This window comes from Fusarium odoratissimum (assembly GCF_000260195.1).
Source record: "Fusarium odoratissimum NRRL 54006 unplaced genomic scaffold supercont1.43, whole genome shotgun sequence".
Classification (NCBI taxonomy): domain Eukaryota; kingdom Fungi; phylum Ascomycota; class Sordariomycetes; order Hypocreales; family Nectriaceae; genus Fusarium; species Fusarium odoratissimum.
The window spans coordinates 88056-112513 of record NW_022158724.1 but is presented as its reverse complement, the minus strand read 5'-3'; the positions used below and the strand labels follow the sequence as shown (position 1 = coordinate 112513).

The 24458-nt window shown below is 47.6% G+C and overlaps 8 protein-coding genes across 8 annotated transcripts; 5 read left to right on the top strand and 3 right to left on the bottom strand.

Moving 5' to 3' along the window:
• The first annotated feature begins 1067 nt into the window (after positions 1-1067).
• On the top strand, positions 1068-2027 carry FOIG_14678 (uncharacterized protein). Its single transcript, XM_031215955.1, has one exon. It carries the CDS (start codon positions 1149-1151, stop codon positions 1941-1943), a length of 795 nt encoding a protein of 264 aa, XP_031054331.1. The 5' UTR covers positions 1068-1148; the 3' UTR covers positions 1944-2027.
• A 3289-nt stretch (positions 2028-5316) lies between these two features.
• On the top strand, positions 5317-6756 carry FOIG_14677 (uncharacterized protein). Its single transcript, XM_031215954.1, has one exon. It carries the CDS (start codon positions 5426-5428, stop codon positions 6356-6358), a length of 933 nt encoding a protein of 310 aa, XP_031054330.1. The 5' UTR covers positions 5317-5425; the 3' UTR covers positions 6359-6756.
• Positions 6757-6996: 240 nt separating this feature from the next.
• FOIG_14676 (glutathione S-transferase) lies at positions 6997-10273 on the top strand. The gene is made up of 2 exons (XM_031215953.1): positions 6997-7963; positions 8012-10273. Exons 1-2 carry the CDS (start codon positions 7106-7108, stop codon positions 8192-8194), a joined length of 1041 nt encoding a protein of 346 aa, XP_031054329.1. The 5' UTR covers positions 6997-7105; the 3' UTR covers positions 8195-10273.
• Positions 7953-11033, bottom strand: FOIG_14675 (uncharacterized protein). The gene is made up of 2 exons (XM_031215952.1): positions 10359-11033; positions 7953-10305 (listed from the first exon to the last, which is right to left on the bottom strand). Exons 1-2 carry the CDS (start codon positions 10902-10904, stop codon positions 8368-8370), a joined length of 2484 nt encoding a protein of 827 aa, XP_031054328.1. The 5' UTR covers positions 10905-11033; the 3' UTR covers positions 7953-8367.
• Positions 11034-11443: 410 nt separating this feature from the next.
• Positions 11444-12506, bottom strand: FOIG_14674 (uncharacterized protein). The gene has a single exon (XM_031215951.1). It carries the CDS (start codon positions 12313-12315, stop codon positions 11587-11589), a length of 729 nt encoding a protein of 242 aa, XP_031054327.1. The 5' UTR covers positions 12316-12506; the 3' UTR covers positions 11444-11586.
• Positions 12507-12754: 248 nt separating this feature from the next.
• On the top strand, positions 12755-19161 carry FOIG_14673 (uncharacterized protein; the record flags this gene model as incomplete). The annotated part of the gene is made up of 3 exons (XM_031215950.1): positions 12755-13307; positions 13351-13910; positions 13968-19161. The coding sequence occupies exons 1-3, from the start codon at positions 12957-12959 to the stop codon at positions 19159-19161; spliced, it is 6105 nt and encodes a 2034-aa protein (XP_031054326.1). The 5' UTR covers positions 12755-12956.
• Positions 19162-19461: 300 nt separating this feature from the next.
• On the top strand, positions 19462-20381 carry FOIG_14672 (uncharacterized protein; the record flags this gene model as incomplete). The annotated part of the gene is made up of 2 exons (XM_031215949.1): positions 19462-20291; positions 20321-20381. The coding sequence occupies 2 exons, from the start codon at positions 19462-19464 to the stop codon at positions 20379-20381; spliced, it is 891 nt and encodes a 296-aa protein (XP_031054325.1).
• A 118-nt stretch (positions 20382-20499) lies between these two features.
• FOIG_14671 (uncharacterized protein) lies at positions 20500-23428 on the bottom strand. Its single transcript, XM_031215948.1, has 8 exons — positions 23007-23428; positions 22387-22947; positions 22217-22333; positions 21888-22169; positions 21574-21837; positions 21345-21522; positions 21006-21295; positions 20500-20954 (listed from the first exon to the last, which is right to left on the bottom strand). The coding sequence occupies exons 1-8, from the start codon at positions 23328-23330 to the stop codon at positions 20616-20618; spliced, it is 2355 nt and encodes a 784-aa protein (XP_031054324.1). The 5' UTR covers positions 23331-23428; the 3' UTR covers positions 20500-20615.
• Positions 23429-24458: the final 1030 nt, after the last annotated feature.

The following is a 24458-nucleotide window of genomic DNA, read 5'->3' as shown; positions in this document are numbered from 1 at the left end:
AATATATTTTATAAGAGATATATCTTCCTTAATACTAAAAAAGCTTTATTTAATAATTAAAATTTATTAAATTAACTTATTATATTAGTAGTAATTTATTAATATATAATAGGTATTTTCTTATAACTTTATAATATTATAGAAAAAAATATAAAATAGGAATATACTTAAACTTAAGCCTATTAATATCTATTAAAGGATTAATTATATAGTTATTAATTAGTAAGATTAAATAGCTATAACTAGGTTAATTATTATTAATAATAATTATATAATAATATATCTTATAATAAAAGTTAAGGTTCTTAGCTTATTTTAATATAGCCTTTTAGTATTAGAGCCTTAGTAGTAATTACCTTAATAAGGTAATAATAAAGAGAATATTTAGCTTTTTAAAGATAAGGAAAATATCTTTTTTATACTTATAAATTTAGGCTATTTATTTAATTAGATCTTAAGGTTTAAGGCAATAGTTATATAATCTACTAAGACTTAATATTAAGGTTATTATATTTTTTAATATAATGTATAATATCTTATATTATATTATATTAAAAATAAATACCTTATTTTATTATTTTACTTTAATAACTTTAGCTTTACTTTATATATTATTAAATAGGCCTTTTAACTTTAAAATAATTAATTAGTTAATAATTAATATTTTAATATATAAAATATATTTATTTATATTTTTATAAATTTTAGCTTATTAATTATTAATACAACTTCTTTATATTAATTAAGCTTAATATATATTAAATCTTTTATTAAAAGATATATTCCTTTAATAAACTTAATTATATATCTTATATAATCTACTAATAAAAGACCTAGCAAGGCTGAGTTTATCTATAATTAAGAACTAACTAATACATATTATTAAACCGTCAGGCCAAAAACAAGGTGTGCCACCTTTAGTTAGCAACTCTCTAGTTATAACGGTCTATCCCGGTTCACCCGGTTCAACACATATTGCCTTACTAATATGCCGCATCAATCGGCAGCCAATCAATACTAGGTCAAGCCCCATAAAAGTACCTCAAGAGTACACTCAGATCCTGAGGGACAGTTTACAACGTCATACATATCTACTTGCATTTAGCGCCCATCTTCCAACTTTATCACTTTATGCTCTTCCTCTTAAAATGGATGAATGTTGGCAGCAGGAAATACTCTCTTCGCGGGCCTTTCATAATCGGAAGTCTCGCAAATTCACACCACAGGTTTCTAGCCCCTTAAGCATTACAAGAATCCTCGGCTCATACCAACTTCAATGTCCCAAAGCTCATTCTCTGGGTCGTACCTCTCAATGCAATCCCAGTCCAGCCAAAGATGAAAGGGACGTAAAGCATAAACGTCACCCCGCGAACTCGCCGTGGTTTGAGATCCATCGGTTTACAGATGAGGAAGATGGGTTGGAGGGCGACTTATTTCTTCCTGCCGTGTTGGATGCTTCTTTTGTCATGGCCGGAAGTCGGAAGAAAATCCATGAGATCCTGGATCGGGCAAATATCTCGGAGGAACCAGATTGCCATGCTGAAAGCATAGCATATAGCCCTGGGAGAAGATCAGCGGATGACTCTGACGCTGATAATCAACAACACGAGACCTGTCCCGAACAGCAATCATCTGAGGTTTCGGGAGATGAAGATGATCGCCCGAAAGAGCCCCATGACTGCAAGGCCACTGAAGAGCTGCGGTCTGACAATTTCGAGAAGAATACCTTCCGACAACCAAAGTTCTGGCTTTCATGGAGAGGAAAAGTACTTGTAAAGCCTGAATCGGATGTAGTCCCAGAGGATCATTCACCACTCGACGCGATTCAATCAGGCATTGGTTATATGGTCTTTACTGGAAATAAGTACCAAAAGTTCAAGGGTACCATCAGTTGTGATATTCTGGGTTGGGACAATGTTGCAATAACTGGTTGGAAACAATGAGCCCTATCCGTGGAAGGCTCAGACTCTCACAAGGTATAGACTAAACTACGTCTTTCAAATAGAACCATACAGCTGATATCCTCACTTGATGCTCTTGAGCCTCTCTCACTGCACTACTTGCATATGCTACTATCGCGATCTTATAGATAAAGAGTTTGAGCTTCGTCTCACTGTTATCCAGACAAGATCAACCTCAACAAGAGCATGGCTTGTGTCAGGATCACGATGGATCAACCAACCACCACACGACAAGTGAATATGTAGCAGCATCTGATGTACAGTGGTCTGTCTTCTGTAGCATGTTCTTTTCAGCTGATCGCCATTATTGCAGTAAGCTTGTAACTCCTTGAGTAAACCTGAGCAAGATACTGTCTCTTCAGCGGTTGGAGAGCAAAAATCTAATGCACGGAGCTTAAGCAGGAATACAGAATCCGTACCGCGACGAAAGCTGGCACCCTGCGGAAGTACATTATCCAATCCTGCGACACGTCGAAAGGCAGTTTGAACTTTACAGCTCGGGCGTCGATCGGCATTAACTGAAGGCCTTCATTCCGTTACATGTGCATCTCATTGGTACGCGATGCCCAGCCTGACGTGAAAGGAGGGAGCTGTACCGATGAGGCCTCACTCCTCAGCTAACCTCCGCAATTAGTTGGAAGGACGGAGAGAAGCGGTTGATTCGTAAACATGAGATGTACCAGAGTCATTGCATACAGTGACATCAGGCAACTTACCAAGTAAGGAATGGCTTCCATTTATGGCGATAGTGTTTTTGTGTGGACACTTGCAGGTATTAGTGCCATGGACGAAAACCATACTATAGTGTGTATTACCTCTCCTTGGCTGGCAGTGGACTTGAATACCAGGGCCGACGACTAAGCTGATGCGAATCCAATCAGAGTATTTCTGTCTGCACATATGGCCATGGCGACCAGACGAGCAAGGGGTGAGGATATTGCCCTCCTAACTTAATTACCATGAATCATTGAAGACTCGAGGTTGTGGAACTCTACAATGCTTCTCACGTTACACGGCTCCATTGTCATTTTAGGGATCCGCCAGAGTGCGGAAACCATAGATGGCATAAGACTCACGGAGATAACTGGGAACAGACTTTGAGCATGGCAATAAAGTTAAACATAGTAGGGATAACTAAGTTGAAGTATGGATGATAAGAGTCCGATTGAAGCGTTTTCGGATCGAAGGAGGACTCTCAATCGTAGAAAGTACTAGAATCGGCAATCTTTCGTAAAGGCTGCTGCATCTAGATGAATAGAGAACACTCGTTTAGAGCTTACACTGCATGCGGCTGAGTATCTAACAGTCAATAGTTTGAGCTTCTGGCAAGACATCGCCAAGGGTTATGTCTTGACCATGTTGATAAACTCAAGTTGAATGGACCTAGACCTTGAACTAATGCAGGTATAAATCAATACGAGGACTCAACTGTTTCACATTTCACGTGATATCGTGATCTGGCCAAATCAGGATCGGGCTTCCATTTTGAGGTGTAATTGGCCCGAAAGAAAGTCCCCGACAAAAGCTAAAAATACCCTAAACGAGACTATTGAATGTTGTGCAGACAGAACTGGACAGGTCATCACACCCTCAAATTGTCAAGATGGGAGCCCAACCATTTCGTTTCCTGCTCTGAGTTGCACTAGCGACGGATCGCAACACCCTCTCGACAACATTCGCTCTGTTGGTGGACAAATGAGGCAATACGTCTCACAAATATCGCAATTCTCACTAGTGGCGCGAGACTCAGGAGTCGGTTGATGTTGACAACGACTAAAGATCACGAAATACAAGTTTGACTGTAAGCCATGCATTAATGCACAAAACTCGACACGAGCTCCTAGGCGGGCACCAATGGCTGTCCCTCCCAAATGATATTCTCCTAATGCAAAACAGAAATACCGCGATTGAGCTTGCATGAGGCGCCTGCACAATTACACTCACATATAATGTTGGTGATGGAGGACTTAGGTGTTGGATTTGTTCAGTACGATTCGCATGCTTTCTTGAATCAGCCAGAGCCAAATCGATCGATGAAAATACCAAGTCAGGCTAAGCTGAAAGACTTGGTTGACTCGATATGCATGTTAGAAAGCTTAAATAGAGTTCTTTTACTCAGTCATGGCCGCTTCAAGATGACACTGTAACCATGTCAGCGTACTAAACTAGGTCTCAGGTTCTCAGGTACCTGGAAAATCTCGCTTGATAGCTCTAGGGACAGACATTTTAGAGACAAGAACAACCATAAATTTTAGCTTAGACTTGATGCTAACACGGAATTGAGTTTGGATCTGACCGTTACAGGTGCCTCAACGTTGAGGCCGGTTTGGCTTGATACCCGCATTCCTGAGCATGCAACCGCTGGCGATGTCTTGATTGGGGATGACCAACTCGACCAGACCCATTTCTTCCTACACACAATATGCATAATGAGTAGCATATTGTGTTGTGTCATGCTTATAGCATTATCCCCGGAAGACTGGGTTGTGAGATCTGAGAAAGGTACAGCAGCAGCAACGAACCGAAGTTGCGGAGTGAGAAGCTGTTCTTGTGCCAGCAAAGCTCTTTCGTTCTATTTCTATTCGACCGTCAATGAATACGATCTATCCCATGAATTACTGTTTCACATCAACTGGGTTATTTTATCTAAAGCTGACCTATGGCTGTCTGGTCACGGAGAGCCCATTTGTCCGAACCGCACCTGAAGACCAATTGGCCATAGTAACCCCACAAGTACTCCCAGCATTCTGTTGGTGGGATTTACCCTTGACTGTTTCAATATTCAGCCTCAGGGGAACCGTGACCCAACCTTTGCTCTCTGCTTCTGCATGAAGACACCACATTCAAAAGCGCATGCATGATACGAGAAGACACAAATTTCTGTTGGTAAGCAAGCCACCACTTGAAGGTAGACGACAATGACAACACCATTCTGCAATAACGCCATGTGGCAGTTTTTTTCAGAGTGTCAACTCCGTCTCGACAGAAACAGTCATGTCGAGCTTGGAGCATCAATGTCCTTGTAGAAGCCAATCGCATCTAAGAATCAAGGCGGAATTTCTCATCCGAGAGGTTAGCCATCTAATCGATTTGAGGCTAAGAACTAGGGCATCATGATGCATGCCTGTCGAATATTTTCCAAGGGAATTTAGGTAGGCATGCCACCATGAACTCAACGTGGATTTCACTCGATCCCAGCCGATCCATTCACGATGGAGTGCAGCACGTTGATCGAGGTCAATGTAAAGGTATTGTATGGTTCTTCTCAATGTCTCGTCCAGCGACGAGAAACGAACATAAAAGCTCGTCGTTTCCCCGTCGAAATCTATTCTCGTCCCTCCTCATCCGCCTTTCACTTTCTCAACTTCACTTCTTCAACTGTATCTTCACTCTTTAGAGGGACTTGACAATCTCTTTACAATCTTTTCTTCACTGCAGCACAGCCCTGCCAACCATCTGCAAAGATGAAGCTGTCTGCTGTTACCCTCTTGGCTCTGAGCTCGGGAGCTGTCTCTGCTCCTGTTGCCGAGCCTGGCAGGGAGGTCTACTACCATGAGTACAAGCCCAAGCCATACGATCCCGGCTGTGGTGTAGAGAAGCCGAAGCCTCACAAGCCGTGGGAGAATTATCCCAGCCAGCCTGAGAAGCCGCACTATCCTCCTCCCAAGCCTCACAAACCAGAGCCTTGGCATCCTAAGCCGGAGCCACACTATCCGCCTAAGCCTCATAAGCCAAAACCGCACTATCCACCTAAGCCTCATGAGCCAAAGCCTCACTATCCTCCTCCCAAGCCGCACAAGCCTGAGCCTCACTACCCACCTAAGCCTCATAAACCTGATCACCCAGGCAAGCCTGGCTATCCCAAGCCAGGAAAGCCAGATCATCCAGGCAAACCTCATAAGCCGTGGGAGGATAACCCTGGCCAGCCTGGGAAGCCTCACTATCCTCCTAAGCATCCCAAGCCAGAACCTCACTACCCGCCTAAGCCTCATGAGCCAAAGCCTCACTATCCCCCTCCCAAGCCGCACAAGCCTGAGCCTCACTACCCACCTAAGCCTCATCAACCTGATCACCCAGGCAAGCCTGACTATCCTGGACCCGGTAAACCCAATCATCCAGGAAAGCCCGATCACCCGGGTAAACCTGATTACCCAGGCAAACCTGATTATCCTGGACCTGGTAAGCCAGATCATCCGGGTAAGCCAGACCATCCAGGTGAACCTGATCATCCTGGCAAACCAGATTACCCAGGACCTGGTAAGCCAGCCCACCCGGGTAAGCCTGATGGTCCTGGTAAACCTGATTATCCTGGACCTGGTAAACCTGATGGTCCAGGTAAGCCTGACGGTCCCGGCAAACCATCTGGACCTGGCAAGCCCGATAAGCCTTCTACTTAGGCCAGCAACTCAGGGCCATCCTTCCATGCTTCAACAAAAGCTCAGCTTGATCTTACTTGATGAAAAATCACACTTACGACTGGCCCCAAGTCTGGGATCACTGGGCCAGAGGACTTGTGGCTTATGTGCTAGGATGATGACAATGCTTGGAGGATGTTCACGCAAGGCAATCAACACTCGTTTCCTCACTTCTCAAACATCTCAAAGAGAGAACTTCTGTTTCACTTTTTAACTTTATGATTTCTACTCTGAGTCTTTGACATCTGTCGTTGAGTGGTTTCTTCTCTTCTTCTACTCTCTTTAATCCTGTTCTTCAATACTTAGGTTGAGAAAGTGGAAGGCGAACGCGACCTGACACTACATACTATCATTTATATCAAACATGTTATTCTCTCAAATTCCATTTCTGTGACTGTCCTGTATCGTTTTGAGTCTCTGAACTATGATCCCTGTTCGTTGTGATCCAATCGCAATTATATACCATGGAACTCACTAGTACTTCAGCATGGCATCTTCAACTCATACACGGCTTATTTCTATCAGTTTCTATTAACTACACACTATAAATGCCTGGTGCATAGGTCAATAAAGCTCAGTTCCGAGGCCAGTTCCGGAACCGGACTCTAAATTCCGATTATCCGTCATCAAGCGGGGTCAAGCACCCCATCTCACCATACGAACCTCACATCCTCGTAAGTAACAGGTACACAAGTTTTATGCATCATTTCGTTAATTTGAGCTCATAAGATGACTGTCCATAGTGGCCCTGACGACTCGTGGCATGGGCTCATTACTTCGGATGGCCCATTCCAGCCAGAGAAGGACCGCTACCATCTTTACATTGGACTGTTCTGCCCTTTTGCTCACCGAGCAAATCTCGTTCGGCATCTCAAAGGTCTTCAAGATATTATCAGTTTATCCGTCGTGAAGCCATACCCCAAAGGTGATGATAAGGGATGGCCGGGTTGGCAGTTTCCGAGTCCTCCGGATGATCTCTATGAAGGGGCTACCGAAGATCACCTCTTCAAATCAAAGTATTTGCACGAAGTTTACTTCAGAGATGATCCTGATTATAAAGGTCGGTACAGCGTACCTGTTCTCTGGGATAAGAAGGAGAATCGAATGGTCAATAATGAGAGCCACGAATTGCTTCGTTGGTTGCCAACAGCCTTCGATTCCATCCTTGACTCGAACAGCCCCGGGCGAGACGTTGACCTCTATGCGGAAAACTTGAGATCGACCATTGACGGCATCAATATCTGGATGCAACGAGACCTCAACAGTGGCGTCTACAAAGCCGGTTTCGCAACGACCCAGGAGGACTACAACAATAATGTGCCAACAGTCTTCGCGGCACTTAACAAGCTTGAGGCACTGATCCACCAAAATGGAGGACCCTATATCCTTGGCAAGCAGCTCACCGAAGTTGACATACGCGCGTATGCTACTGTCGTCAGATTTGATGTTGTGTATGTTGGCCACTTCAAGTGCGACCTCGGAACCATTCGCGCCAACTACCCAGTCATTCATGAGTGGCTCAAGAACCTCTACTGGAATTTTCCAGGTTTCAAAGAGACGACAGACTTCAGGCATATCAAGGAAAACGTAAGTGCATAACTAATCTACCTGGATAGGACTAATTTGGGGGTATAGTATACAAAAAGCCATTACAAGATCAATCCTCTTGCTATTACACCTCTTGGTCCCTTTCCATATATGGAAGAGGGCGTTGACTTGGACTTTGGCAAGCTGAAACCAGGAGTGATTCGTCACCCGGCTGTGCTTGAGCGTCAGAAGGAGCTGTATGGTTCGGAGGACTTTAGTCAAAGACTGTAGTAACCGCGTAGATATTACACTGCTACATGAATGGATACACATGATGTATTAGATTAGCCTTCGAGTATTTCGCACCTGATGGTCGAAACGACCCTTATGTTATCTTGATTCGTATTTGCTCCATGCGAGCATCATTCTTGGGCTGAAGTTCTGAGGCCCACTGCCCAAATCCATCAAGACGGCCCCGTGTTTCCTGCATTCAATTCCATGCCTGTAGCAGACTGTAGCCATGTGTTCCAGTCAATGTCAGTATCAATATCCATATTGATATCGATGTCTCCTAATCCGTTGCCACTTTGATCCATGTCGGTCCAAAGCCACGACGCAACATCTGCATCTCCAGGCTGGCCATCGGCCCATGTTTGGCGAAGCATGGTCATCTCTGTTGGCATTATATCACCAGCTACGCCCATCTGAAGACCAGGGTGGTAAGAGGCAAAGTCGAACGAGGGGTTTGCCCACTGAGTGGCATTGTCACCCATGGCCTGATTAGTTAGAGATTGCTTTGTGTTGCTCTCACCGGTTCGAGGCACAGGTTGCTCGGAAGTGCCATAGGTAGTCTTGCCGACAGCGGAACGCCAATGCTCAAGAAACCGCTGCTGCAAATTTGCCTCCTGCGATGATTCCGGGCTGACAGGAATAGGAAGGGTGCGATCAGCCTGCTCCAGAGTCTCGATCACAGCAGGGCTGTTCCGAATTTGCACCAATTGCTCGTCCCGATGACTTCTCGCTTTAGCCATTAATCGACGCAGTGGAACCCACATACGCGCATTCTTGGTCATGTTGTGCTGCGACGGTATCAGCCAGACGCTGTGCAGAGCTACCCATGCGCGTTCAACAGTAGGTGACCACTGCCGTCTGGATATCTCAATCAGAAGCCATACAATGGCATACCAGTGAGTATACGTCTGGTAGATCCATCGCCACTGACGGCATTTCGTCTCAGCATTGAGCGCGTGGTTATGCTCTGCGACCTCAATAGCGGCGACAAGCAGTTTGTCTCGAATCTCGTCCGAGAACCGCTCATTTGGTGACGCAAAAAGCGACGGAAGATACACTAAGAGTGTCAGCTTGGAAAGCACAAGCCGCGTACACACGATCCCGACCCAGTTGGCTATATCTTCTGGATGTGCGGAGCGGAAAAGGTAGCCATTCTCGAGCTTTTCTTGGATACCGTCGAGCAGCTTAGCCTGCTCCCCGAGGGTAGGCCCAGATGAGTGAATACTCGATGCCATCAACTGCCTCGAAACTCGGGCTAGTTCACACATGGCGAGTGCGAAAGACATGTCTGTGACGCCTTTGCGCTCTGGAGGAGTCTCCTTCGTTTCGGGCTCAATATCCGAAGTGTTGACGTTGAGAGGTATCTTGGTATCGAAGCTGTCTTGTGTGATTGAGAATTCAGTCCCCTGATCTTCAGACGCACGAATGTCAACTGTAATGATCATCCACCAAAGACGACGTCGTTGCTCAACTTCAAACGGTGATAGATGCTGGAACCTTGAACCGTCTCGATGAAGGCCAACAGCGTGAGCCATACGAATCATCAAACCAGTCATCATCCAAACGTAGACAGGGCTATCGTACCGCCTCGCGAGAGATAAGAAGATGACCAAGGCCTGAACAAGGACAATGTCCGGGTTGTTGAGGAAGTCTGCTCGTGCCAAAGCCTGTTCAAGGCCTCGACGGAACTTCATATTGAGCTCCGTTTTCGTAGATCCAAAATTGGCTAGCACATCATCGTCTTCCATGGACGTGATGGCAGCATAGTAGATGGAGAAGAGCAGCGCTTGGTGCTTGAGAGATACCTTGGCCGCTGTCCCAGGTGAAGGACGAACCATCTTTCTGATGCTCGGCATATGCACAATGTGCATGATGAGGTTGATGTTCTCGTCGAATACGTCCAGTAAGAAGGGGATCTGTGATGGTAACGGACTGAAGTCCTGTTCGCCAGGCGATGCAGGAGCTTGGCTGTTTCGAAACAAGAAAGCATGCCGCTCCGATGGTTCTCGGTAGAGTTCTTGAGTTGAGGGAGTGCTGACCGGAAAGTCTTCATCTTCGGAAGACTCATCGTCATCTGCCATCGTACGAGTGTCCATCTTTAACCCATCGAGCTGCAGGCAGTCAGAGCGATAAACGGGAAGAAGCAAGGCTGGAGTTGACGTACCTCATCGCTGATACGGGACCAGAAGCCACTAGCTACATACTTCTCTCTATTCTTATCCTTGATCACCATTCTCCCAAAATGTTTCTGTACATCTGAAGCCGTCGATGTCGACGACGGACTAGCTGCGTCCTTTACGACATCCTGAGGCGACGGAGCATCCGAAGACGCACCCCTACTTGCAGCAGCATTAGCCACCTCAAGCTGTCCACTCAACTCCTTGACCAAATTCTCCAGCGTCCGCAGTCTATTCATAACCTGATCCGTACCAGAGCCACCGGCACCCTGTCCTGCGACACCCTGTCCATTATCGGCGATGCGCTCCAAGCGCCGTGCCCATCTTGGCGGACGGTCATTGGAGGGCACCACGCAGGGAATATTAGCCTTGCGACAGTTTGAACATGGCGACAGCTTGTCGCAGCGCACTTTACGACTGCGACATACAACGCAGCTGCGGAGCTTGGCTGTGGAGGCGTTCCTCGCGTTTTTCTCGGGCGCGGAGGCCGAATCTGACGCGAGAGGGGTTGGGACAGCGGGGGAGGGCGTCATTTCGTAATGAACAGCGATAAACTGACGGACAAAGATGAGATGGCAACTTGTACACACAGCTTCGTCTGACAATAGTTTGATCTTTTTGTCGCGATAGGGATTTACGTCTTTCTACGAGGGAAATGAGCTTTCCATCGGGTGAACTATCGTGGTAGAGGCGCTGCTTCCAACCATCGCTATCATGTACCATCAGTCACTACTTCATCACTGCTTTTGGCAAGCTAGGGATCCATCATAGGTAGAATTTCTCCCAGTACTAAGCCTTCTCCAAGTATCTCTTTACTACTGAACTTGTAATCAGCTGTTAAAACATATATATGATCTATTCTTATCCATTTACTCTGATCCCCAAGCATGACTGATAAGTAGCTGCGATACCGAGTGTTATAGCCCTGATAGGTTATCTGAAAGTGAAGATAAGCGCTAAAGCATTTTGGGACAACTGTACCATTCTGATTCTCCCCAGCACCGATGCCTCAGGGGGTAATCAGGTCATCATGTCAACTTCTCTGAATAGGACACCAAGAGTTGATTCAAGACAGCCTGGGAATCTTTATTGCTTAGATGATTATTTTTTGTATCAAGTAAAGACTAGATAATACGAGCTAATTTATTTACACGTCCAATGTGTTCCCAAGCAATTCCCAACGCCTTCTAAATGCACCTTATTCCGTTGGACCCCTCAGTAGGTGATGGATGCAATCTTGTTGACGTACTCAGCATGCGTCTTTACCAGCAATTTATCTGCCAGCCATTTCCCAGCGTCCTCTCTTGAAATGGTGTATCCGATCTCCAAAGACTCTATCCCGTTCTTGGGGTCCTCAATGCCCACGCGCACTGGCGTTTCACTCTCACCGTCCACCAACAAACTGCCCCGCACGATGGTAAAGTCCTCACCACTATCGGCCAACTTGGTCTCCATGATCTTTTTGTCTTCGTGGGGGACCTTCAAAGCAATTGCATAGATAGGGTACAACAGAAGGGGATAATCGCGCCCAAAGTCTGACATGCCAGTGGTGCTAAAGACAGTGATATGCGGTCTTCCAACGGCACCCTCTGCACGTATTTGCGCGAGAGCATCAAGAAGGACAGCGATGCCGACCCGACAGCAGTTGGGATCATCAATCGTCATTTTGTGAATGATTGGTTTGCTGCCGATCGTGGAGACAACCGCATCCACGATTGAACCATCGTCCTTCTTCAGACAAGAAGCTACTGCCTTGATGTCGTGGGCATTGCCTTCAATGATTTGTAGATTTGGATAGCTTTTTGGGGAGACATGAGCCTCGAGTTTTGCCGGAACTCGACATAATGCGACACAGTTATGCCCTGCAGCCAGTGAATGCTTCAGCGCTGAGAGGCCTACGCCTGTGCTAGCGCCAAAGAAAGCGACTGTCTTTGGTGAAGACATGATGGTGCGTGAGATGGCGTTTAGGAGATTGAAGAGGGTCGGGTATGGTTGTTTCACTAGAGGAATTCTTTAAATACAGAATCTTTATTGTTGGAGTCTATTGTCGGTTGTCGAGGCCGCGACCTTTCTTTTGTAGAGTTAGCTTGAGGCCGACGGTTGACCGAAAGCGAACAATCTCGCTCTTTTTTCGCGTCCCCTCGCCTGGCTGCCTGGCTGGAGAAGCAGGACAAGCTCAGGGTTGGGCGCCAACCGCAATTTAGTCGCACCGAGTTCTTGATTCCACCTCTTATGCACTAGAGCATAATTACCGAACATGTAGAGGTTTTACATGACTTGTTGTCGATGGCCATCACCAGCATACAGCCCGCAATGTCTCGAGCTGACCGATAACGCAATAGATGAGACTGTGGCCTTGAGAATGCATCTATTGGTTACACCCAGCATATGCAGTCAGCATTTTACTGGACGCCATCCCATCCGCGTGAAGGCAAGCCCCTAAAGCCACGGCCCAGAAAGTCAAGCGTCGCGAGGTCTGCGGCTGAAACTTGGTGTCTTTATCATCGCGGGCTGGGCACCTGCAAACTAAGTTAGAAGCGGAGTAATACTGCGAAACGAAGAAGCGTCAGTTTCGTTAGACCATCATGGCGACGCAAATGGCTCCTTCAAGTGATAAAAATGCGCAGAGTCTCTGGGATCAAGCCTTCAGCTCCCTCAGCGCAGATTTAAAAACAGCACTTGGCCAGGCTGCCACCCATAAGCGCGACATTCTAGCCGCCGCTCTGGAAGCAGCGGAGAACCGCAAAGCTACCAGTCTCCGCAAGCGTTGGAAGTTCAAACGCTCAAATGGAGAAGTCGTGATTATCCGAGATGTCCTGGAAAAGATCGCCAAATGGATTGATTCCTTCAAAGCAGTCGGCGATGCGGCTGTGCAGTTTGATGCCAGCAACGCTTCGCTGCCCTGGGCGGCTGTCAGACTGCTTCTTCAAGTGACGGTTAACGATGTCCAACAATATGGAACCATGTTTCAGGACCTAGAGGTGGTGTCTCGGATCATTGCACGATCTCCAAAGCGAGTCAGAACTGGGGAGATCCTCAGCAGACGGAATCCTCCGTAGTATCCTGCGTCAGCTGACGATTACAGAAAGTCAAAGCGATGTTCGCGACTTTCTATACTCCGACTTCCAGAATCGTTCGAAGTCTGCTACTCTTCAGGGCCTGGACCTTCCTAGACTGAGTAGGAAAGACTGTGTAGACCGTATCGTTCAAGTGGCCCGTGAAGACCCCATCACAATATTACTCGACGGTGTCGAGCAGGTTGAAGACGAGAGTTGCGGTCTTCTCTTGCAGTCATTATCTGATATCATGTCAAGGGCTGAGAATGTTGCCAAAGTGTTTATCACGAGCAGAAATAGCTCGGATATCCTCTCATCGCTACCGACTGCGAAAGAGATAGTTGTGGCAGCAGACCAAGTCCACAATGACATGGCCCGGTTCATTACTCGGAAGATTGACGACGCCAAACTCATCAGTGGGAGGCTCTCGCCAAACACAAGAAGCTGCCTGATAAAGGAGTTGCTACATGGTGGGGGCGAAATGTAAGTTCTTTTTTACTCACCTTTCGATTACTGGCCTGACGACGTGACTTGATCTAGGTTTCTATGGGTCCATCGACAGATACAGCAGCTTCGCAAGGTCAAGAACGAACATGATCTTCTTCCGGCCCTACGGTCCAACATTCTCTCAGATCTAGACAAGCTTTACGAGAACGACTTGGGACAGATCCTACAATCAGGAGACACACCGCGACAACTAGCCATCCAAGCTTTCTCCTGGCTGCTGTACATGAAAGCACCGTTGACTCCCGAGGCGTTATTAGCTGTCATCGCTACCGCAAGCATAGGGAATGTCCATTGCACGACGTATGACATATCTGTTGTGTGCTCGAACTTGGTGATTATAGACCTCAATCGCCAAATCGTCCGACTTGCTCATCACTCAGTCAGAGAATACTTCATACGTACCCAACAATCTCTGTTCTCCGCTCCAGTAGCTCATAGTCTTCTGGCATCGATCTGCATAAAGGCCAGCTCGCGTGGACCGCCTGACAACGGAAGCCTGGAACAGCAAGTCAAAGGCTTCTTCTTCTATGCTGCTACGCACTGGGCAAGCCACTTTGAGAGTTCAAAGGTTGCCAAGAAGGAAGAGAGGCTATTTCAAGACACGCTGTCTTTTGTCTTTGAGGATGAAGACTATGATGTCAGCCTTTCCTTCGAAGCTTGGCTGGAAATTGCGAAGGAAATTGCAACACTCCTGCCGCGGGATCACCCTATGAAGCCGGCTCTTGATGCCATACAAAACGAAACATCATCTCCTCTCTTCTTAGCAGCTGTCTTTGGTATAGACGGCCTGATGACTCTTCTTTCAGAATCGGAGAGTGATATAGACTGGGACCAACGAAATGACCTTGGGCACACCGCACTCTACCTCGCCGTCGCTACAGGTCATCTCTCAACTGTGACGACTTTGATTGAGAAGGGTGCAGAGTTGAACATCGAATGCGGTGCATACGGAAGTCCGTTGCATGTTGCGTGTTTCAGAGGATATGAAGAGATTGTTGAGAAGCTTCTTCAAAACGACGCATCTCCGAAATGTGGTTCGAAGTTTCAGAGTGCTGTTCAAGCTGCATCTCAGGGAGGGCATGAAGATATCGTGCTCGGTCTCATTAGGCACGATGCTACTATTGACTCCGAAGATGACTACGAGCAAGTCATACAGATGGCAACGGAGTATGGCTTCATCAGGGTCATCTATCAGCTTCTCAGGCCAGAATTCAAGCGCTTTATAGACAAGGAAACCCCGGACAAAAACAAGATGCGGTTGGCCAAGGCGATAAAAGGTGGCCAGTTGTTTGTACTACAACGCCAGCTATCCAAAACATCATCTGATGCGAAAGACATTTTCCCAAAAGATGCGGTTGCAATTGCGGCTCTCGATGGCCATACAGATATCGTCAGGTATCTCCTGGAACAAGGTCTTGATATCGAAGCCGAAGGTCAGTTCGGCACGCCACTCCGCTCGGCTTGCTTGATGAACCACAAATCCACGGTCAAAGAGCTACTCCAGCGTGGTGCCAATGTCAACACAGAGGAGCGGAAAGGCAATGCTCTTTATGTCGCCGCTGTGAAAGGTCACGCAGATATTTTCAGTATCCTGCTGGAAGAAGGTGCAGATCTTCACCAGAAAACGGGGGCTTCTGGCACAGCGTTGCAAGCTGCAGCGTACTATGGTCACAAGCTTGTTGTTGAGAGGCTTCTTGACGCGGGGGCGAATGTCCATGCCGAAGGTTCATCTCCAGATGCGTTCCATGCCGCTGCTGAAGGTGGGCATCAGGGGATCATTATGCTGTTCCTGGAACGAGGCTACAAGTTCCTTTACGAGCCGCCCGGTCCCAAGTACAGCAGAGCTCGACCCTCGCCATACAGGCCGCTATATCGGGAGGCTTCTCCTGGAAGGGATAAACACCCCCGCTCTAAATTGTGGCCGCACCTTTACAAGCGGAACGCCAAAACGGCCGAAAATGTCGCTGATACAGATGCCCGTGACAACATCACTCGAGTCGAGACTGATGATGGAATGGAGATGTTCGCTAATGATCAAGGGGATTTTCTCCGTAGAGATGATGATACCCAGGACGGTTCTCAGAAGAACCGCCCTCTTGAAGCTAGTGCTGCCGGAGGGAAGGACGCAGTTGTCAAGGTATTACTGGAGCAAAAGGAAAGTTTGGGATTCTGGGATTATGAGGTTGGTACTGCTCTCAAGGCAGCTGCCTCCAACGGACACTTGAGCACCGTTAAGATGTTACTCGATCACGCATCGAGGATGAAGGGTCCTTTTATTGAACGCATCTACGCAACCTTGGAGAGCATACCTCAAGGGCGTCACGATATCTTGCAGCTTACTTTTGCCAAAGCGTCTGAAGTTGGCTGCACGGCAGAACAAACTGACCAGTTGAGGCTGAAACTTCCACCAGGAGAAGAAAAGTACAAAGTCGCGGTGATTGAGCCACATGCTCTGAAAGCAGACTTTCTGGCATGCTGCACTTCTGGTAATGTAGCCGTTATGGAGGCTATCATGGGTTGCAAACACCAGCAACTACTGCAATACAACGATCTCCTGGAAGGCCTCCACAAAGCTGCAGAGGAGGGTCACGTCTCAGTAATCAAGAGCTTGCTTAATCTTAGTTGTGATTTACAAGGCGTTTCAATTCCCGAAAACACACTGATAGGCGCTGCTGGAAAGGATCTTGAGACATTGAAGTTTCTCCTTTCTCAAAAGGTCGATGAATCTCATTCCGAACTCCTTCTACGCCGATTGGTCTATGCGGCTTGTAGCAAGGGACAGCCTGACATCATCGAGTATCTCGTATCCGACTTTGGTATCGATGTCAACGCCAACGTTCCAGAAGACGAGAAACCCAGGTATCTGAGACGTTGGAGGCAGTCTGTCGACCCTCGCCTTGCCAGTGCCCCTATAACTGTCACTGGTGAAGCAGGTGGCTCACGGTCGACCGACGGCCCCCGTCTTGTCAGTCCTTTGCAAGTCGGCCTGAGCGCTTTTGATAGCTATAAACTGCCCTACTATGCGAGATATTATAGAGAGAAAACAATGCCTCAGCAGCAGAAAGTCATCCAAACACTGCTGAAGCTAGGGGCCGATCCGAACAGTCTAGGCGGAAAGGATGTTTATCCTCTTCAATATGCAGCGAGAGTCCGTCCAGATGTCGTGGTAAAAGAGCTGCTTGAAGCTGGAGCAGATGCCAAGCTTACCGGAAAAGGAGACTCGGCTCTTATGGGAGCAGTGCAGAGAGAAATGGAAGCTATGGCGGCTACAACAAGACTATTGGACAGTGGTCACCAACTTCCAGACTATTGTGATGGAGGCAAGGTTCTTCTAGCTAAAATTCTCGCGTTCTTTGAAGGTGATAGAGAGCGACAGACCTTCCATAGCATTATCGTTGACCCAGACGGCCGCTTTTTACAGGCCCCGTCTTTGGAGTACGTCTTCGAACAAGGACCAGGAGCGGTACTCGAGTTCCTTGTACAGAAGTATGATACAAGCAAGCTGGAAGACACAAGATATGAGCTAGTTTTTCAGATGGCCTGTGTTCTCGGCAAAGCTCCTCTTGTCGAGTTGCTCTTATCTCGAGGAGTCGACATTGACGCCACGGGATACTACTACGGGAGTGCTCTACAGGCTGCGGCACGGACTGGCCAGCTACAGATTTTCCAGAGCCTATTGAACAAGGGAGCAAACGCAAATGTGATACAGGGTCGTTGGCACACATCCCTGCGCGCGGCCATTGTCGGTGGTCACCTCAACATCGTCGAGCTTCTGCTTCAACATGGCGCAGATTCTAAGTTGAAGTTCCAAACGGAACGAAAGTCAGAGAACGAGAGGGAAGCTGTATCATCAAGCACGCTTCAGATGGCTCTACAAGAAGGACATACAGAAATCGCAAGACTACTCCTCGAGACAGACCCCTCACTGATTAATGAAGAGGGCCGCCTCCAACATCCTCTTATCATAAGCTGTCAAAAAGGAGACCACGCCATGACAGAGCTGCTACTAGAATCCAATGCTCTAGTCAATGTCCGGGGCCACAAGGAAGCGAATGTGACAAGTATAGAGGCTCGAGATGCGAGTCCTTTGCATGCTGCTATTTCTGGAGGCTATGTCAACCTCGTCGAAATGCTTTTGTCGAAAGGCGCTGACGTCAACATTGAAGTCGATGACTGTGACTGCCGAACACCTCTGCTAGCAGCGATTAAAAAAGCAGATTTGCGCATAGTAAGACTGCTTCTTGAATCTTGTGCAGATGTTTCTAAATCTACTGGTGCTCTTTCGAGTGCTGTGGGAGGGAATACAGGTCTTCAAATGATCAATGAACTGATTGCGGCTGGCGCAAAAGTCGACAGTTCCAGCCTTCAAGAAGCATGCAGAAGCGGAGATCTTTCCATTGTTGAGGCGCTTCTTGAACAGCTGTTCATTGACGGGGTGGATCCATCTGAGATCATCGACGAAACCTTGGACTCACTCACAATGGGAAAGTCTACTGACTACAGAACACTCAATCTTCTACTTGACTATGTGCCCCCGACTCCCAAAAGATTTCTCTTCACGTGTTCCTCAGGTTCTGTTCCTCTGGTGAGAAGAATAATTCAACAAGGCATGAGTGTCGATGGCAGCAATGAAGAGGAGGATAGCCCGTTGCAAGTGGCTTGCTACTACTTGAACTTTGAAGTTATACGGCTATTGTTACAACGAGGCGCAAACGTCCGAGCGAGATCGTCTCAGCCGGGAGACCCAATTACGCTAACGCTATGGGCTTGCGCATCACCATTGCAACAGCAATTGGAGCAACGTGGAACGAGACACCAAAAGTACCTGAATTCAGAGGTGGTGGACTACCGAACTACACAGAGATGCACCAACATTGTTCGAATTCTACTTGAGTACGGTGCCACTGCTGATAATGGAACAGATGAACCGGAGAGCCCGCTCCAGCTGGCTTCTTTCATTGGCAGCTTCGAAATCGCTAAGCTTTTGATCGAACATGGAGCCAGCCTGGATAAAACCACGGGAAGCTTCAAGACTCCCCTCTTTTCAGCTTTACAGGGAAACAACAGGGGCATCATATCACTGATCCTGGAAAAGAGGGTCGACGTCAACTATGTACATGCAACTCATGGTACAGCATTACACTTGGTATGTCAGTACAGCGATGAGTCACTTGTTCTCCAGTTGCTTCAACACGGTGCCTCACCCGCTTTGAAAGACGCAAACTGAGACACTGCTCTTGCGCTGGCGCTCCAGTCTGCAGCTTCTCGTAGCGGTTATGGTGTAAGCCAGAAGATACCCCGACTCATTTGTCAGCACTCAACAACACTCGATATCACAGATAGCGACATCATAGCTGCAGCTCGGTTAGAGCCCAGTGATTTACTGTCCTTTCTCCTTGTCAAGAGAGGAGAAAAGCCAGTGTCCGAAGATCTTATCATTCGTTTCCTCAGCGAAGAGAGACGGCCAAGTCAGGAAAACCTGGAGGTTCTTTTTGATCATAGTGGGGGACTGGAATTAACTCCAAGGATGCTGAACATTGGCCTCTCAAAGCATGCTTTCAATAGTCTTAGCAAGGCTCGCGAGCTTTCAGTTCACATCACCCCCGATATGCTCGAGTCTCAAACAGATCTCGGGACCCTGAAAGCGCTCATAGAGTATCAGCCCGGCGTCGAAGTAACGGAGGGTCTCGTGATTAAAATATTGTCAATGAACTCGCCTTACAGAAGGTGGGGTCAACCGGAAGAGAATACTGAGCTTCTCTTGTCAATCTGGCCTCGAAACTCGTCACTTCTGGTCACTGACGGCATGCTGAAAGCAACCACATCGTTGCTCCAGCTTAAGTTCTTACTTGAGCGCCTTGGTCCAGCTCACGGAAAGTTGCAAGATATCGCGATATGGATTTGCGAAAAGGGGACTGAATATTCCGGCAATCAGGCGGATATTTTGGCACTTGTTTTGCAGTCTGACTCAGATATTAAGCTCTCACCAAGCCACGTTAAAAAGATCATGCTTGGTGCCAAACCTTTGATGTTAGATATAGTCTTGACGCATACGTCATCCCTCTCAATCACAGAGAAATTGTTTCTCAGTATCTTCAGAGAGTATCCACGAGCTCGAGAGGAGACGCGGAAGGAGTTCGTGGGAGTACTCATTAGGCACAAGAAGAAGGTTGTCTTCACTGAGAAGATTCGCGATGCTATCGATAGGGCGTATCAAGAGCATTCTGACATTGAAAAGAGAGGAGAATGGTACACTTTGAGGGAAAGGGATGAGACTCAGGAGGAAGCTAAGGCCACGCGGTCAGAGAATGATGGGAACAAGAACGACGATCAAACTTCCCTTACAAGACAGGACCGGTAAGTAACAGGAGCTATGGCAGCAGTAGGTCAGGACGTCGGAGAATGGCAAGCATTGCCGGGGCTGAGATTGTATGGGACTTTTCGTAGGCTATTCCTCAGGGGACTTTGTCAGTAACTGGCGGTCGAGGGTGACTCAAAGCCAAACATCTCAAAGAAGAAAGCTTTCACGATAAATGACACATGTACTTGAATGAACATTTGATTCGAAATAGCTAGCTGGGGTATAAGGTACAGAGGCTAAAGTACGAGTTTAAACAATGCACAGGCAAATTCCAGGCACATTTCCAGACCACCGGACCCAAAACTTTGAGTACTTCTCGACTACTCAGGGACAGGGCAAAGATCATAATTGCCATTGACGTTGTTTCCCCACCAGCTTGGGAAAGGATGTCCTGGGCCACCAGCTCCAAACACGGCGAAAGAGAGGATGAAGAGGACTGTCAGACTGGCACCGTCAAAAGCACCAGTGACAAGGTAAGAGTAGTCCCTGAAGATGCGAGGTCGGTAGTTTCGGAGGTAGAACTGGACGAAGAAGCCGGAGAGAATCTGGCTCAGGATAACGCAAGTCTGACTCTGGTTGTAAGGAATATAACCAGCGAACTGGATGAACTGGGGGAAGTTGACATCGGCAACGTCAAAGTTCTTGATCTTGGGGTAAAACTGGAAACTGTTAGTCGGTTGTTACAAAAGTTGATGACCGGGGAAATGTACCTTGTAAAAGATTCGGTGGAGCACAACCAAACCGGCACCAACAAGCAGACCGAAAGGAACGAGCTCATAAGTACCACCAAGCTTGTAAAGATAACCAGCAAGAGCCCAAGAGGTTGCGTTGGTGTTGTAAGATTGCATGGTAGCACCACTCCAGGACGAGTTACCATCGCCGTCACGAAGGAGGTCTCGGTTGCTGCCGACGATGCTGATCATGATAGCGTAGTTGATAAAGCCACCAAGAATAGTTCCCCAGATTTGAGTGAGGAACATGACACGAGGAGGGATTTTGACTGTATCCTAGTTAGTATAGACTTGGTAAGATTGATGAGTAAAACTCACGATATTCGCCCATCTTGAGATCACCAGACAGGTTGACAGCGTTGGAGATGACGTTGTGAGACCATGCAGCAAAGTACATGTTACCGACAGGCTTGCCAGGAAGCATAAGACCAGCTATCATCTTGGAAAGGTTGTTGGTCGCAATACCGTTTCCATAACGAGAGTAAAGGAGAGTGCTCTAGAACAAAGGTCAGTTCTGCTGGCTATATCATGGACCTTTTTAACTTACGACTGGTGCAATGATGGAACCCATGATGAGTGAGACCACGTAAGCCCAAGCAGGGAGAGTAATGTTCTCCTTGATGACGACGATCAAGCCGAGAACAAAGCTTCCCACGAGGACAGTGACATACCACCACCATGGAGCTTCCTTGTAGTGCTTGGCCATGTGCTCGTGGTGGCGGTCGTCATATCGTCCTTCCCTGGCGCTCTTGAAAGCCTTGACGACGTCCTTGCCCCAGAAGAGGATGCAGTGAAGGATGAGAGCACCGATCTGTTGCAAGTTTAGCTTTTGGTACGATCAAGGTAGAGTGGGTGACTTACAGCAGCGTTGGCCATGAACATGGCGTAAGCGAAGGTACCAGTCAATCTGGGAAGACCAAACTCCAACAGGCGTGACTCGTTGAGGACTCCGCCTTCGAAAACCTCAGCAACGGGGTAGGTAGTACCATTGGCCAACAAGAGTCGAGTAGACATGAAAGGCAGGGACTTGGCTCCCCAACCATCTCCGTAGTAGATACCAGCCATGACGATATAGCAGACCACGAATCCAACAGCCATGTGAGCTTGTAGGGGCAGAGGAAGAGAGGTGTTGAAAGAGGTAATCTATACCTGTCAGCTCAAGTTTCATATTGGTGTTTAGACTAACTTACATATTGCCAGTCCAGAGAAACGCTAAAGAGGCCAAGACCCTCGTTGTTAGTAGCGCCACCAAAGACACGGGTGAGGTTCTTGGCAGTGTTTCCGGTCGCCTTCATGGCAGCCAAGCACTTCGCAAAGCGGTTAGCAAGAGTAAAGTATAACCAATGAGGGTGTAGCTTACAGGAACCGAGACTGAGTTGAGCCAGGGGAAGATGTAGGCAGGGAAGAACTCATAAAGGGACATGCCACCGAAACTGTACCAGAAGACTCGAAGAGGCTTAGAGTCCTTGACCTCCTGCCAGTGGAGACCCTGGAGAGTCTTGACAGTTGGTAAGTTACTCCAGAAGACAGCATCGACGTGCCAGACGGCAACTGGACGCATAATACCGCAGAGACCATAACCGAACAGACCAATAGAAATGGTACTCAGAATAACAGTAGTTGGGCTCAACGGCATGTTGTAGAAGAGATCCTGAGCCGCAAATACTTGAACACTTGCAGCGGCATTAGATGCAGAGGTGGCTGTGATGGCACAGATGGCGTGTTCCTTGAGACCCCAAGGTCCAGGGTTGATGAACTTAATGAATTTGATCAGGAAGGGCAGTGAACCAGTGTTGCCCTTGGCTCTCCATCGAGCTTCGAAGTTGTCGCCGCGGGGGAGGGCAAAGGCCCAAGCGTTGCCGATGAAGTAGGAGATAAGGACGATAAAGGTACCCTGGATGGTGATCATGGTGGGTTTGAACTATAGTTGATCATATTAGATGACGTCCCACAGAAGTTGAAGGATGAAGAGTCACGAACAGTGTAGATCTGGTACATGACAGCTTGGAAACAAGCAAGGCCGGAGGCCAAAAGAATACTTCGGAACGTCAAAGCGCTATCGTGGTCGTCTCTCATCGGGAGCAAGTGGCGAGAGGCATCAGCACCGGTAACAATAATGGCATCTTTGCTATCGCTGTCGCTTTCATCGGTATGGGATGCATCGTGAACCTCGGGGCCAAGAACAGCGTTCTTTGCGTCACTCTTCTCATCGATGTCCGTCGGGCTAGGGACAGGGAAGACCGAGGTCTCGAAGGTATCCTCGGGGCCGTGAGGCCCCTTGGGCTCGACATTTGTGGACGACATGCTTGAGCTGTCCTCTTCCTGGTAATGGTAAAGAGGGGTTTGATGTCGTTTGTGTAACAATCCACAGTTGGCTCAAATTATCTGGGCTGCAGAGTCAATCTACACATGGGGCAGCAACGCATCTTTATCTAAAACCACATCGTCGGTGATACCATCGCATTACACGATGAGCGAATGTAACATCCGTTGGTTCTGGAACTTCGATATCGGGTACCACGGCGATAAGGACCAGAGACGTCGGCCGCGTCTCATTGAGTTCCCAGTTTCTCGAGGTCCTTTTGCAAGATCAATTCCCTTCTTGGACATTTGCCTCTGGGGGAGTTGGACCCTCGTGGTCCCGTTGCAACATACCGAAACCCTGTTCTCCTGCTCTTTTCGTACTAGCCGCGTCCCAGTTCTGTAACCCTCCCGCGCGCATATCGTGGAGGCGTTAGCGTTGAACTGTCGCCTCAGGTCCCCGAGGCTAGAAACGTCTTGGCCTTTGCCTCATCGAGCAATGCCTCCATGTTGCGCTATCGATTGTATCCTCGGAAGAGCCGCACTTGAAATCCGCCTCTCCCGATTCCACCAGGAACTTGTGTTAGCGGCTACAAGTGTTAGTGACATCGCCTCAAGGCCATTGGTTGTTGAGTGGCTAATGTTGGATCAATGTTGATTGCGACATTCTGATTAGCAGGGGTCTTTTACAAAGGGTCTCAGACTGCTATAATCAAAGCGCGGTTATTGGTTTGAGCATCGGAAGAGCTCATGCTACAGGGACTTTTTTATGGTGTTGGTCTAAACCCTTGTCAATTTAGACGGAATGGTACGTAGCTATTGTGCACTAAGAATCCAGAATTCTGGAACGCGCCATGTCAGCACCCAATTGATAAGCTTTAAATGATGATGTAACATATCTACAACATATTAATTGATATCTGAGGGCGTTGTCTGAGACCTAACGTCCGTCACCCAAAGACTGGCCACCCCCACAGACCGGCCACCTCACTTTTAACCCAGCCACCCAATTTATATATACTTTAAACAGTCACAACTCTACCAATTTAATTCCAATTAATTTCAAACTAACGCCAATCAATTCAGAATGCCTTCTTTTACTGAAAAAGATATGAGCGCCGCTCTCCAGAT